This window comes from Lissotriton helveticus, chromosome 3_1 (genome assembly GCF_964261635.1).
Source record: "Lissotriton helveticus chromosome 3_1, aLisHel1.1, whole genome shotgun sequence".
In the NCBI taxonomy this organism is placed as follows: Eukaryota; Metazoa; Chordata; class Amphibia; order Caudata; family Salamandridae; genus Lissotriton; species Lissotriton helveticus.
The window spans coordinates 161129717-161143628 of record NC_136061.1 but is presented as its reverse complement, the minus strand read 5'-3'; the positions used below and the strand labels follow the sequence as shown (position 1 = coordinate 161143628).

The 13912-nt window shown below is 43.9% G+C and overlaps 1 protein-coding gene across 1 annotated transcript in view; it reads left to right on the top strand.

Moving 5' to 3' along the window:
* LOC144824453 (protein spinster homolog 3-like) overlaps nucleotides 1-13385 on the top strand; it is a 340991-nt gene extending 327606 nt beyond the window's left edge. The window contains exon 12 of the mRNA XM_078683551.1: nucleotides 12789-13385. Coding sequence (XP_078539677.1) covers nucleotides 12789-12853 — 65 coding nt within the window. The 3' untranslated portion in view covers nucleotides 12854-13385. The remainder of the gene's footprint in view (nucleotides 1-12788) is intronic.
* The last annotated feature ends 527 nt before the right edge of the window (nucleotides 13386-13912 follow it).

Here is a 13912-nt window from a genome sequence, read left to right as displayed (position 1 = left end):
TAGATTCACAACCAAGGCCATGGGAGTGAACAGAGTTCACACCTGAATGTCAGCCACAGTGATATGTGCATCAAAAGGTTACCCAAGGCCCCCGCCTTGTTCTTTATGATTATCTTATCAGGCCCATCTCCTTCTCAAGATGAGACCAGGCCACTTTCCAGTGACCTCGCCCAGAATCAAAGAGCACCCTTTGAAGTGCACTGAAGAGCCTGGCTCTTCCTTTGTCTCCAGTGTGTGCCCAACCCAGCTCTCAGGAATGCACATATCTGTCTGGGAGGAGTCCTCTACCTCCTCATGCTCCTCCAGTCAGCCTCGACTCTCTCAAAATGGAGCCCAGAGTCTTTCATGTGTTTTACTACACACAGGCACACATACATACAGCACACATATGCAACCACACACGCTTTACATAGCACTACATACAAACTTGATGAAGAACAAGGGTGAGTAAAGCACACAGCAGCGGAACTTTAAATGATTGGGGCAGTAGGCCTCACTCCAGTGACGCAGGTTAACAAGGACCTGTTCACCCTTACTAATCAATACATGGTGTGCTGCCACGACTGCGCTCATGTTGCTTAACTCCTGGTAAAGGCAGTAGCCTTTCGCGACAATGAGGGTAGCACTTTGGGTGCCCCTCCCAGTTCGACAAGACCACAATTCATGAGACAGACCGATGTCATGGCACACAAGCGTGATCCATATTCGGTATGTCTTACAAAATCAGCACCAGGGTTCCAGATCTCATCGTAGCTGGGACAGTCAGGGGGAGGAGCATGCCCGTCACCATGTGAGGAACCTTTTCATCCTAACAACTACCAAGTTTGGAACTTACAGGAAATGCAGACACAGAGAGAGAGTGTGATGTTGCTAAGAATTACAAAGTTTGGTAAGAGATGAAGATGGAATAAAAATGATGTCCTTTGATCTGACAGGTGGAAAGCTAATGAAAAGACCATAGTTTCTTCCTTAAACACAGCATCTATAATACTTCAAAGCCAATATCACATATTTCCTAATCAAAAAAAATCTCAGCTGCTCCACAAAAGGGCTACCTGTAATTTTGGAGAACTAGAGGATGTTGCATTTTTCAGGCTGCTACCTCACGCACCTGGGTAAATGTTGATTTTTTTCATTGTTACACTTGAATGGAATTGGTTCTTTAGTATTGACTTTGGCAATGCATGATAGGTCTTATGTTATTCTGAATGCAAAAACCTACCAGAAGTTACAGTAATCTACATTTAAACTATATGACGTCTTGCAAGCACTTTAACAGAAAAGGTACAAGGTTTTCGGCACACCCCTGGACAGTTAATTGTCTTATAAGAAGCTGAATATTCCTCAGGAAGTGCATGTCACTATTTTGCTAAAAATTATTGAGAACAGAGAATCCCAAGCAGAGGTCACCTGTCTATTATAAAAAGAGTATATATACTTTATAAAAAAAAGTTTAGGTTTAAGTAAAGGATTAATTGGGCCACTCAAACCATTCCTGCTGCAGGGACTGCTCTTAAGACCCGGAAGTTATGCTGACACCTCTTGTGTCACATTCAAACACTTCCAATTCCATTCTGTATCATTGACTCCCTTTGCGTTTCACACCCAGTGCCGGCTTTAGGGCAGTGCAACTGGTGCTGCTGCACCTGGCTAAGACCTCGGGGGTGCTGTATTTAGAAATAATGTATGAGTTTGAAAGCACATGCTGAAGAGTTCTTGCATGTTCTGCAGTTTTCAGGCAACAATAAAATGGTCAAGATAATTCTGGTGATTAATGTTCCTATAGGTGAAAGATCAGAGTTTTATCTAAAGGCAGTTTTGACTTATAAAGCAGTGCAGAGGGTTAATGTGCCTGCTGCAAAGAACATGTGCCTTGCTGATCACAGAACTGTATATTTTGTGTGGATAGCTCAATGGGTTACTGCTTTTGTCACATAGATACGTTTGTTACTTGCAGAACAAACGTTACAATCCTAATATAGCACAGTGACCCATGAACTGTATTTAAAGAGCTACATGTAAAGTGCATGGCATAAGTAAGAACGTTATGCTTTTTTTCTCCAGTTTTTCATTAGCCTACTGTTGCTAAAAAGGGTTCATTAGAAACATATTCTAATTAGTGATGCCAATCGCAACCACTGTGGTACGTTTTAACTCCTGAGTTTGTGCTTCTCCGGACCAAACATTCTTAAAATTTACTGCCTAGTAGTATGGATGTGATTCCTACACCTTGTAGTCCTCGTTATATTTCCTATAGACTGATTTTCACATGTATGATTCATTGTCTCTGTGTGCAATGTAAAGTGACATGATACCCTATGTTGGTATGAGTAGCGTTATAAAACAAATTAAATGCATTTGAGAGAGGGGAAATGGAGAGATGACGGGCACTGCTGGATGGTGATAGTGAGGGCATTGCAGAGAAGGAGGACATTGGAAGGGCGCCCAAAATGACTGTCACACCGGGCGCCACCAGCGCTAAAGTCGGCCCTGTCCACTCCACCTTCTTCTAGGTACTGGTGGGGCAGTAAAACTGATGGAGCGGTAATTTCTTCTGGTAGTTTCTCAATGCAAAACCCTCATGCTACCTCTAATTTACCACTCAAAAGGTGTTGGGCCCTTCACACCATGTATTACCTTCAGGAGACTTTAAATAAACCTGAACAGTCAAAAATGCAATGTTATTATTCAAGCCAATAAAGAGAGTTGTTGAGTATTTTAAAGGGTTTTATTTTCTAGTCAAAAGTTAAGTTTTTCTCTGACCTTTTATTCATTAGTAAAATATCAATCAGGTTACAGAATTTGGAGAACAGGAAAAATAGTATTAATAAAGAACACATTACAGTCTGCATATAAGCATAACATGTAGGGAAGAAAATGTGGCGCAAAATATCAGTCAAAATTCTTCAAGCGTTTCTAAGAAAAATAGTCTTGCAAAGCTAATCAATAATTAAATAGTTTGCAAAAATCTCCCATTAAGAGAAATAAATGCATAAATCAAATAAATCTTTTCAGACCTAATTATTTAGTCAAAGCATAAACTCAAAGTTTAGCATCTAAATCTAAAGAGCCTTTCTATCTATTGCTGCTCTGTGCATCTCTGTGTCTAAAGGGCAAACAGCCCGCCCTCCACAAGCCTCAAAGGAATGTGGCCTGCAGTGCCAAAATATGACGTGGAAGCAAGAAACCTCCCCCTGAATCTCCTCGGACGCACCTCCCCTTCAGCAATCTCCCGGGACGTTTCGCGTACCTAACCCATAGAAGCCAGCTGAGCTGAGAAAGCCAGCCCCCATCCAGAGAGGACATTATTTTATACTCTAATTATTGGCAGACTACATAAAGATGTAGCATCTTTCAGGAAAACCTGTACGTGATTGGTCAGTCATGATGGCATGAGTTCTCAATACCCTGACTCATTCTAAAATCCTGACTTTACCAGTTTTAACAAAAGAAGCATACATGAATAACTACATTTATAAACATTTGCAACATTTACTAAGAAAAATGTTTCATTCTAATTCTCTTCCTTCCCTTCTCAGCGCAATCAGATGGATACTTTTAACTAACTGGTACATTGGCACAGTCACAAGAATCTACAGTTCAAGATGTCCCTAACTTCTTGTCATGAGGAAAGCTGCCACAGTCTGCGCATGCTCCCTTCTCATTAAATTGCAAGCCATAGCCTTGATGGATTCACAGGCAGCCATGTTTTGTGTAGGCCCCAAAAATAAAACAAACACAAAGATAATATTAATTTCATGTAAATCAGCCCATTATGTTTCCCAACTCCATACTAATACCCCTTATAAATGTTTACCTAGCCAAGTTATTAGTATAAAGCTGCTTTTTCTAATTTGTGTACAACATGCAAAAATGTGCAATGTGCAAAATAGCATCTTCATGCTTTAGTGTAAATTTTAAAAGCACACACAATTAATATAGTGCACACAGCAACATGCATTAGTGTTTTAGATAGCTTTTCATGCAAAAAGCATTTAGTTCCCCTGTGTAGTGTTTGGTGCATTTGTTAATTCACACACATTATAAAAAGAGGTGTATTTAACTGAAAATATTTATCAAAATATGCAACAAGTCAAAGTCCTTTAAGACAGAAATAGTGAATTTAGTATACATGGGATGAGCTGGGAAGAGAGAAACACATTCTATTAATCTTCAAAGGTAAAAAAGCCAAAAAACACATGTTAATTCAGCAAAAGCATTTCAGACTGAATAGGCCTCACTTTCATGTTTTTCATGTGCCATGTTTTTAACTTGCACCAAAATGTGCGTGGCAATTTAAATGCAGCCTGTCTGAAGCCCAAAAAATAAAACAATGCCTGACTTCAGATGAAATCTGCTCCATCACAACCAGGTCGTCAGGGTTATCCTACCAGTTCCACAGGAGGGCAAGTAGTAAATCTGGCAGAGAGGAGAAAATACCAGGGGAGCAAATAACTCACCAAGGTGCAAAACCTGTATGTTTGAGGAGCGACAACTGTAATACATGAATACTCAATAGGAGAGGGTGAAGAATAGCAGCATGTACTCCACAGACACATTTGGTGGAAATTTGGAAAACTGGAACCATCAGGAAAAAAACACCTTCAACTGGGACAGATCGCCTGGACACTATCATAGACAACAGCACTAAGAAGCTGCGTAAAAGGTCTATGCTGTGCTGCGCTACACAAAAACAGTTCTAAAATAAATGCAGTATATCAGCTATGATGGGAACTGTTCTCCAGTGAGCAAGAATCTGTTATCAAGTGGTCATTTAGCTGCAAACAGAAGGAAAAGATTCTGTAATCAACTCAGCAGGAATTTGTTATCATATATGAATAAAGCTTCCATCAGGAAATCAAGAACCTGTTATCAGGTGTGCAGGAATCTCCTCTCCTGTAAGCAGGAGTTTGGTTCCTGTAAATAGTAACCACCCCTATCATACACCTACTTCCATCCACGTGCAGTATTCCTTCTTCAAGGGCACCTTCCTCTGTGCTGTACCAACAAGCACAAGTTACACAAACGGCCAATGAGCAAGACAGAGATGCCCACGCGACTAGATCGCTTGTGTTTCTAAGTCGCCAGTTTAGCCCTAAGCCCCACTTAGCAGATCATGATGTGATTTCCTGCCTATGTCTACGTCCTGTACACGCTACCTGCGGATTGAAATCTTTTTGACCTCCTGCCTCAAGCTATAGAGCATGCATGCTTTATCATTAAACCTGCTAAAGATGCTGGTATCCAAAATTTCTAATATGATCATGGTCTAGGTTTACACTAATTTAATCGTGGACGTTACTGGGGAGTTGTGGTCCAATATTATCATCATGTGATTCGCAGATATCCAGATGTGATCAATACAACCTCTTGTCCGGTCAGTGTCGCTTAGCCTGACTAGATCCCTAAGTGTCTCAGTGCAGCAGCAGTCTGCAGACCTTTTCTAACCACGTCTTTATTTTATACATCGAAAGAGCTTGGTTCCACCCGTATTACTTTCTCGCCTCATGCTATTGGCTGTTTGTTGCGTCATTCCACCTCCTTCGAAGTGCTTGCATTGCAGCGCATGAGGGACTATTTTTCACTCTGAATCAACACAGAGTTAATCATCTATCTTATAGATGCATTGTATATAGAAAGCAATTGCTCTTGTATTGTTTTCACTGGAAGAGTTTATTTAATATGTCAGGACTCAAAATGTAAGATTGATCTATTGGCTTTGCCAATGCTTGCTTCAGTAAGATCAAGTATTTGTTCACCTGCTTCATTCTACTTATTGCTTCTTTAGACCTTTCCTTCATTATATATTCCCCAGCACTATGTTGCTCATTTGGATTAAGCACCGCGTGTTCCCCAGTCCTTCTCTAAGCAGAGTAAGGCTGCAGCCCTGCAGCTTTCCATGAGGTGGGCGCAGGCTGGAGAGGGCCTGGGGATACAGGACAGAATACATTATAAAGTGAACAGATGGGGTAGATGTGTGACCGTAGACACGAGTATAGGCGCGGAATGGCAACATGTGCATTATTGATGCACAGAACAATGAGCAGTGATTCAGTAATCCCCCCTTGCCCAGTTGTGTCAACATAATGCTCAGGACACTGGTGATGTCTACAGCAGAAGGGTGACCATCTGTGGTGTGAGAGGGTATGTAGAATGATAGATTTGTAACAGCGAGTAAGGGGAAAGTTATACACCACCAGGTTCTGCATGAAATAAAAGAGACAGCAAGAGTGCAGCTTGAATTGTCCATGATGTCACTCAGAACCCGATGTGAAAATCATCTCTGTCATTCATTGATATTCATCTACAATTGTATGTTATGCAGTGGCGGCCCCTCCGTAATGGCGGAGGATGTCACCTCACTAAAATGATAATAAAGCAATTTTATTATCATTTTATATTTCACTGGCAGCCAATGCAGCTGAGTCCAGTGCGGGGCCCGTTGTCAGGGCAGGCACTGGGAGGAGGAGTGGTGGGCCCTTGTAAATGCGCATGTCTATTTGGCCGGTCGTCTTAGGCTGGCCAAACAGACATGCCCATTTAGGCTTCTCCAACCTGCCTGTATTCCACAGCCAGCTGGAGAAAAGGCACAGACTCCCTGTGCCTGAGCGAGCATCAAACCAGCCCACTCAGGCCAATCCCCACGCAGCTCTTATAGCAAGAGAGCAGCGTCTGGATTGGATGAGGAGTCTGTGATGGGACTGCTGGGAGCAGGAAGAGCACCGAGGCACAAGTTGACCTGCTGGTCAGCATCAGGTACGTTTTTTAATCCGCCTCAGCACCCCCACCTCTCTGCCGCTGCTGCCCCACCACTGTACATTGGAAGCAGCTGCGACTGATGTTATGTTTGGCCTCCTAATTAAATTGTCGCTGCTTTCAACAGCAGTGCATGGGCAGAGGAGTCATGGGGGAGGCGTACACAACATACACTCATCTGCCTCAGTTGCCTGAGATATACTTGGCGGCGTATTTACAAGCACCTAGTGCCACAGAGCGTCAGTTTTTTTTGATGCTCTGGTGGCACTGTGTGCTGGCCCATATTTACAAGGCTACACAAAGCCAACCTGCGTGGCTTTTTAAATGCGGCCCCTTTTCACGCATCACTTGGCGTGAAAGGGGCAATCAAGGGGTGTTGACATGGGCGTTCCCAAGCAACACCCATTTTTTTTACACTGCTCCAGAATTACAAAGATCTGTAAATCTGAGGCAGCGCCAAAAACGAACACAAGTGAAAAGCAGCTGTTAGAGTGGCGCAACAGGGAGAAATACTTTTATCTCTCCTAGTCGTTTGTTCTTTCAATGTGTGCTGCATTCTACAGCACACATAGAAAGAGCAAATCCCCTTTAATGATTTGTTCATGTGCAGGAAGGTGTCCCTTCCTGCACATAAACAATCATCCCTTCAACTCAGGGACCCTTGCTCCGTGGCGCAAGGGTGTCTGCGTTAGAGCTAGGCAGCTTTTTTTAGTACCTGCACAAGAGCAAACACAGGGGTTGGCTATATTCTTGTGAATACGGTGCATCCCTCTGTTTTTTAAATGACGCAGCGTGGCGCTGCTAAATTTGCTTGCAATTATGCGCTGTGTCATTTCTTAGAAAATATGCACCTTGGTGTCCACCCTGTAGCCCCCCCCCCTCCCGCAACCAAAGTAAAAAAAAACATTCCCAGCCTCATGCCTCCCTCCCACACTGTCCTCAGCACTACAATCCCTCTGCCCCTCCAATGTGAAAACTAACTAAAGCATGCCTGGTCCTGACTCCCACCAACTCCATCCTCCCACTGTCTTCTATTCCTCCCCATCTACTCACCCAAATCTAAAAAAATAATAATATCTGACCTCCTGCACCCTCCCTCGTGCCCCCTGCATCTTTCTTCCTCATCCTAGCCCGAAGCTGTTCATTGGAGCAGGAAGCCAGTGTCACACCCAGATGCTCTTTGACGGCCCTGGCATTGAAACTTTAAATTTCCTGTGAAAGTCACAAGAGTGGAAACCAACATTTGTTCCCACTGCTGTACTCAAGTAACACTAAATAAGTGCATTTAGAATTCAGTGTTCACACTACTGACTCCCAATGAGAAACACAAATAACTAAAGCTCTTTCAAAGAGGATTTGTAGATATTCTGTTGACTCTGCAGAAAATGGCCGTGGAGTTCCCATCCCATTACCTATGCACTAATGGCATAATTAACGAATTCATCTATGTTATATCCCTCTCCGTGGGATGCTAATATTAGCCCAGTGAATGTGAATACTTATAATGCGGTGGGAACCCCTGATGTATGCCTGTACTTTACATTTAGTTAAAAGGTGAAGCTGGAACAAAACACAGGGCCCTCACATGGGGACAGCAGCAGGGGCTGTTTACCCCAGCACTTGCCTTTGTCAGGGCCCAGCGTGGGCACTTCTAAATCTATTTATATATCAAAAAAGAGTGTTAAGGCGTCATAAAACCAGAGAAGAGCCAGCATTATGTTTTCGACCTGTGCCCCACAAAACTTCTGACCTCATATGCCTGCCTTTGTTGGGTAAAACTGGAAGGATGGGTGAGATGGTCTTACTGCCCACATGCTGTAAGAGGTTAAAATCTATTTTCCTTTTAACCCCCCCAAGCCTTCAGATCTGAACAATCATTGCAGGCTGGCAATTAAAGACAGTTAACACTGTTAACAGAGCAGATGTCCATGATGCTGAAGTATTTTATTATTAGAACAACTTTATTCAAAGCCTATTTAAGTTCAAAAGAGATTGAAATATAAATATACTTTTCGAGGTAAATTCACATGTTTCAGGTTTTCGACAGAAAACAGACAGAGTAGGAGAATGGAACACGAAAGGAATGGAAACGAAAGGATGCACATACTTCAAGGGGAGAAACCATCAGGAGCTGTGCAGAAGAATGGAGCTTGAAATGAGGAATAAAGTGGAAGGAAAAGATACAAGGAAGTCTGCGAGAAACAGACTTATAGACATCACAGAGACATTTAAAGGGAATCCAGCCAAAGGCACAGGACCTCTGACAAAAAAGGAAGAAACATGAAGCAAGAGTGGCAGCTTGTGAATAAAGTGGGCAGTTTTGGAGAGCTAAAATTGAGAGAAAGGTGTAAATGATGAAATTTCTAGTATAGGATAATAACGTGACGAAGAAGGCAACCTTGACTGTTAAAAGCCCAGAACCTGGGTTATAAGGCTGAGCAGTATGCAAGGGACTGAACAAGAGAGGGTGCCTTTAACAACCGGTATAGTCCCAGGTCGAAGGGCTGTAGTGCAGTTAGAGCCTTTCACTCACTGAGGGTGGAATGCTCTAAATAAGAAAGGGTAAGACAGTAAAACAAACATTGGAATGTTGGAGCAGGAGGTTTATTAGAACATTGGAATGTTGGGAGCTCCATTGAAAACAATGGAGTGCTCCGGGCTTATAATGGCTGGTATAAGCCTGGAGCTCCAACATTCCAATGTTTCTTTGTTCACAGCTCTGGCTGTGAACAAAGGCTTCAGGGAGCCTGAGGGGATTCCAATCCCCTCACGCTCCCATAAGGCTTTGGTTTTTTTGTTAGAACATTCTGTCCTCTAGTGACAAAATGTTCTAATAGCCTTATAGCCCTTCGTAGATGGGCTATACCGCTATTAAAGTCCCTCTCCCTTGTGAAAGGCCCTCGCCTTCGGCTCGGGGCCTTTAACGCTGGAGAGGGCCTTTAATAGCCGGTATAGCCCTCTACGGCGGGCTATAAGGCTATATTAACACCTTGGCTGCTATGACTTTTCCCCTCCTGTGCTGATTGATTGATAATCCGATTGTTCATGACAAGGTCAGCTCGTCATAAGCACAGCTCCAGTGTGCCTCATGACGAGCTGAGCTCGTCATGAGCATGGAAGGGGTTAAAGCCCTTATTAGCCCTGAACCACTCCATTGTCTTCAATAGAGTTCTCAGCATTACAATGTTCTAATAGTCTATGTGCAAAAGGATAAAACCATGAAACTGTGATTTATCAGAAATGTCATTATTGGGACACCACAGTGAAAGTTCTGACCAGAGGTCCAGATAAACAAGGGCGTAATCCTTAAGAAAAGGGAAGGCGGCTGGTACCAAATAACAGTACATGCAAAACAAATATGCTTTCTGTGTTTTGGGGTGGGGTGCTCCAGAAGCAAAATAACACTTATTTGCCTCAAAAACTCAAAATCCTCACACTGTGCCTGTAGATAAGTTGGGAAATGACGAATATGGAGGAAACAGAAACATTGAATAGAATCCCAAAATTGTGGATGGAAAGAAAGGTATCGCTACTGGGGAAATAGAGAGGGTGTGGAAGAGAGATGAGAGGGGAGACGAGGATCTTAGTTATTGAGATGTTGATAGAGAGTAAGCTGGAGTTCATCCAAGACTGGAGAACAGAAAGAAATATTGGAATCTGGTGAATGTAGAAGGAGACCAGTATCTCAGAAATATTTTAAACTAAGGGAGAAGATATGATCAGCATGAGAGCAAGTGTAAAGAGAGAAAAGTATGGGGTTAAGGACTGACCTCTGAAGGACCATGATCATGAAAAGGTGTTAGAGGAAGATTACCAACTAAGCCAAAAAAACAAGACGGGTATCGAGGAAAATATGAGTGAAGCCATCAGAGAGCAGGTGCATAGGAATCAACGGTTGTCCTACCATGCTGAAAGCAACCAACTGGCAAAAAGGATAAGCAATAGAAGCATTTATATTGCCACGTTTATGGAGCTTTGTAGCTCCCTCTTCCAGTAAATATTATAGACATCAAAAAATGAAAGATCCCTTTAAGTAAGTGAAAGGGACTGTTTCTTTAATTCCTTGCTTCAGTAAAAGAGTGTTACACCAGTGATGTGCATGTACATAAAGATGGACCTTGTGAAATGTAGGTATTACACACCATTTTAGTTTTTAATATGACCACCTGTTTGGACCATAATTGTTGCTTCTTGTATTCTTTGAAAGACCTACTGAAGCCGCCAGCAGGTTGCCATACAGGCACAACCCACAACATGCCATTCACACAGCCCCCACTGAACACCTAACTTACCATTACCAAACACTCACACAGTCACTTACAGATCTTCACAGGGCCTCTAAAAATCTTCACCAAGCCCTACGAGACACTCAACCTTTTCCCATCAGACCCTTCGATAGTCTTCAACAAACCTTCACATAGTCACCAACAGACCTTCACAAGACGTCACAGAGGTCCTCACTCAGCTTCCAGCAGATCCTTGCGCAGCCCCCGTAGACTTGGCCCTCAAACAACCCTTCTATAATCACCAACAGATCTTTGAAGAGCTGCCACTGATCCTCACCAAGCCTTAACATACCCTCACATGGCTACCAACCAGCCTTTTCCTATCCCTGAATAAACTCGTATATAATGACCAACACACCTTCACATGCCCCCACAAATATCCTCACCAAATTCTCATCAGACTATGAACCTTAGACCACAACACACCCTCATAAAGTCACCAAGAGTCACTAAGAGGTTCCACATGGCTCCATATGATCCTCACCAAGTCCCATCTGACCTTCACTTAACCCTCAGCAGACCCCTACTTAGACCTCAAGAAGCCTTACATGGTCACCAGCTGACCTCCACATGGCCCCAATAGATTCTCACAAAGCTCCCCTAATACGCAGTCTACACACGACCCCATAGAGTTGTCTACAGACCCTCAAAGAGTCACCTAACAGAGCCATAGACAGAAACCACTGCATCATCTCCACCTGCCTTGCCTTTTCATGGATTCAGCCCCTTCAGATCAGGTTTTGCTGTCCATTGACCAATCAGCAGCACTGAATGCAGCATCAACGTGCGAAGAGAATTTCAGTCAAATTGCCCCCTGTGTGTCTCTCTCTCTCCGTCTGGCTCTGTCTAGTGTACTACACAAGCCCTAAGTGTCATACAAATACTCCCCATGCAGCAGAGAGGTGACACCTCTCCCCTCGCTCATACATAGAAGCTGCTATTGTTTAACAGTGGGCAGCTGCTGATGTCCAGATGAAAGAGAAGGGCAACACACCAAATTTGCAATGGAATTAGAATGGCCGCCATTTTACTCAGGCCCAGTGGTGGCTCATAATATGGATGAGTAATGGAACGTACACACACATTCGCCCTCATTTCCACCCATTTACTAACAAGTGCACACGCACATACACACACACATCCACAGTATCCACAAACACACATAAATTCATACTTACACCCACACACACAAATGCACCCAACATTCAACAAGCTTATGCGGCAGTGACAGCAGGTGGCGTGGCGGGATGGTGATGCACAAGGACCTCTAAAGTTACTAAAGGCTTTGGAGGTGGTAGAGGCTCACACAAGATCCTCATTAGCTGACATTGTCATGGGTCAGCCAATGAGATGAGTAGATTCCCTAACTTGTTACAAAATAAGGTGGGGTCAAGTTAGCCTTGCTGACCCCACCCCACTGTATGAAGAGGCATAATTCATAGATTGCCAGCTCTGGGCACTTCAGGGCTTAACCCTGTAACACTCAGGGCTGACTCTATCGGTGATGCTACCCCACGTCAAGAGCAGTGCCTGCCCTACTACTCATCCACATTACCAGCTGCCATTGCTTGTACCAGGCTACTGCCAGAATTAAGTGTGGTACAAAAACCAGACATTGTATATTACTCTTGGGGATGTGGTTATTACAGGGTTATCGCAAAGCTGGCTTTTGGGCCTGCATAATTTGTGACCTGACATGTTGCTGCTGCTAAGTTTCGATACTGAATTTGGATTTTCATGTTTCAGGTGTGCAGGAAAAGCCCTGCCCTCCCAGTGATGAAGGCACCCTGTGTGATATACCGAAGGTCTGAGGGAACCCTTCTGCTAGTATGCATCCAGAGGCAGCAATGGGGACAGAGGCTCTAATGCAAGCAAGGAAAATGGGTACCCAGTCCCTGGGTAGGTTGTAATAAACATTTATAACTGGGATGCAGTGGACCCCCCCAATCCTATTAGCATTGCTCCTACCATTCCTGTTGCATTCTTAATAGCTACAGCCCTGCCCGAAGATAGGATAAAGGAGCGGCAGACTGATCCAGGAGGAGGCCCGGAGTGCAGACCTCTAAGCAACCATAAGCAAGTTGTAATGCATTGTTTTGTATTGTATTTTGTAATGCAAGCATCTGTGAACTCTTGGGCATTTATTTCTGTCAACTGTGCTTTTTTAGATGTGTTGGTGTGAGGAATCATGTTCATGAATTAAAAGAAGAAATAAAAACAGTCTGTTCATTTCATTTGTTGATTTTCAATATTGTATCCGAAGCCTACATCCCTACTTTTGACTGCATGTTTATATTGTACTGTAATTGGATTTTACTCATCCTGATGAGTGTTAGAAATGGGGTTTCTGGTTGGCTAGGGTATGCACCTAAGTAAGAGACAGAACTAACCACCCTAGTCAGGGTAAGGAAGTTACACACCCAAGAAAACCCCGCACAGCCCCCCTCCCCATCCCCCCAGTGAGCAGAGCTGGAGTTCAGCAGCCTGCGATCCCAGTGGCTTCTGCTTCAAGGCAAATCAGCCACAGCAGGTGAGGAGACCTCGCCAGGTCCCCCACCACGACAAAAGTGTGCTGCTTGCCTCCAGCCGATCCTGTGGATGAGGCAAACCGGCCGGCAACTACTGCGGGCCTACTCAGTCTACTGGGACCAGCCAGCCAGCTTGGTACCAGGGAAATGCAGGACCGCTCCGGTCAACTTCCTGTCACTCACCGGGACCTCATCAGGTCTCCTGGGTGAAGGCACACTCGCTCCTGCTGTCATAACAAGGCTTCTCTGGCTGGGGTTTTGACTTAGGCACCCCCTGCAGCACCAGCTCTTCGCTGGAATGGCTTGGCTTCCCACGGTGTGGCGGGCGAGTCTCCCTTCGGG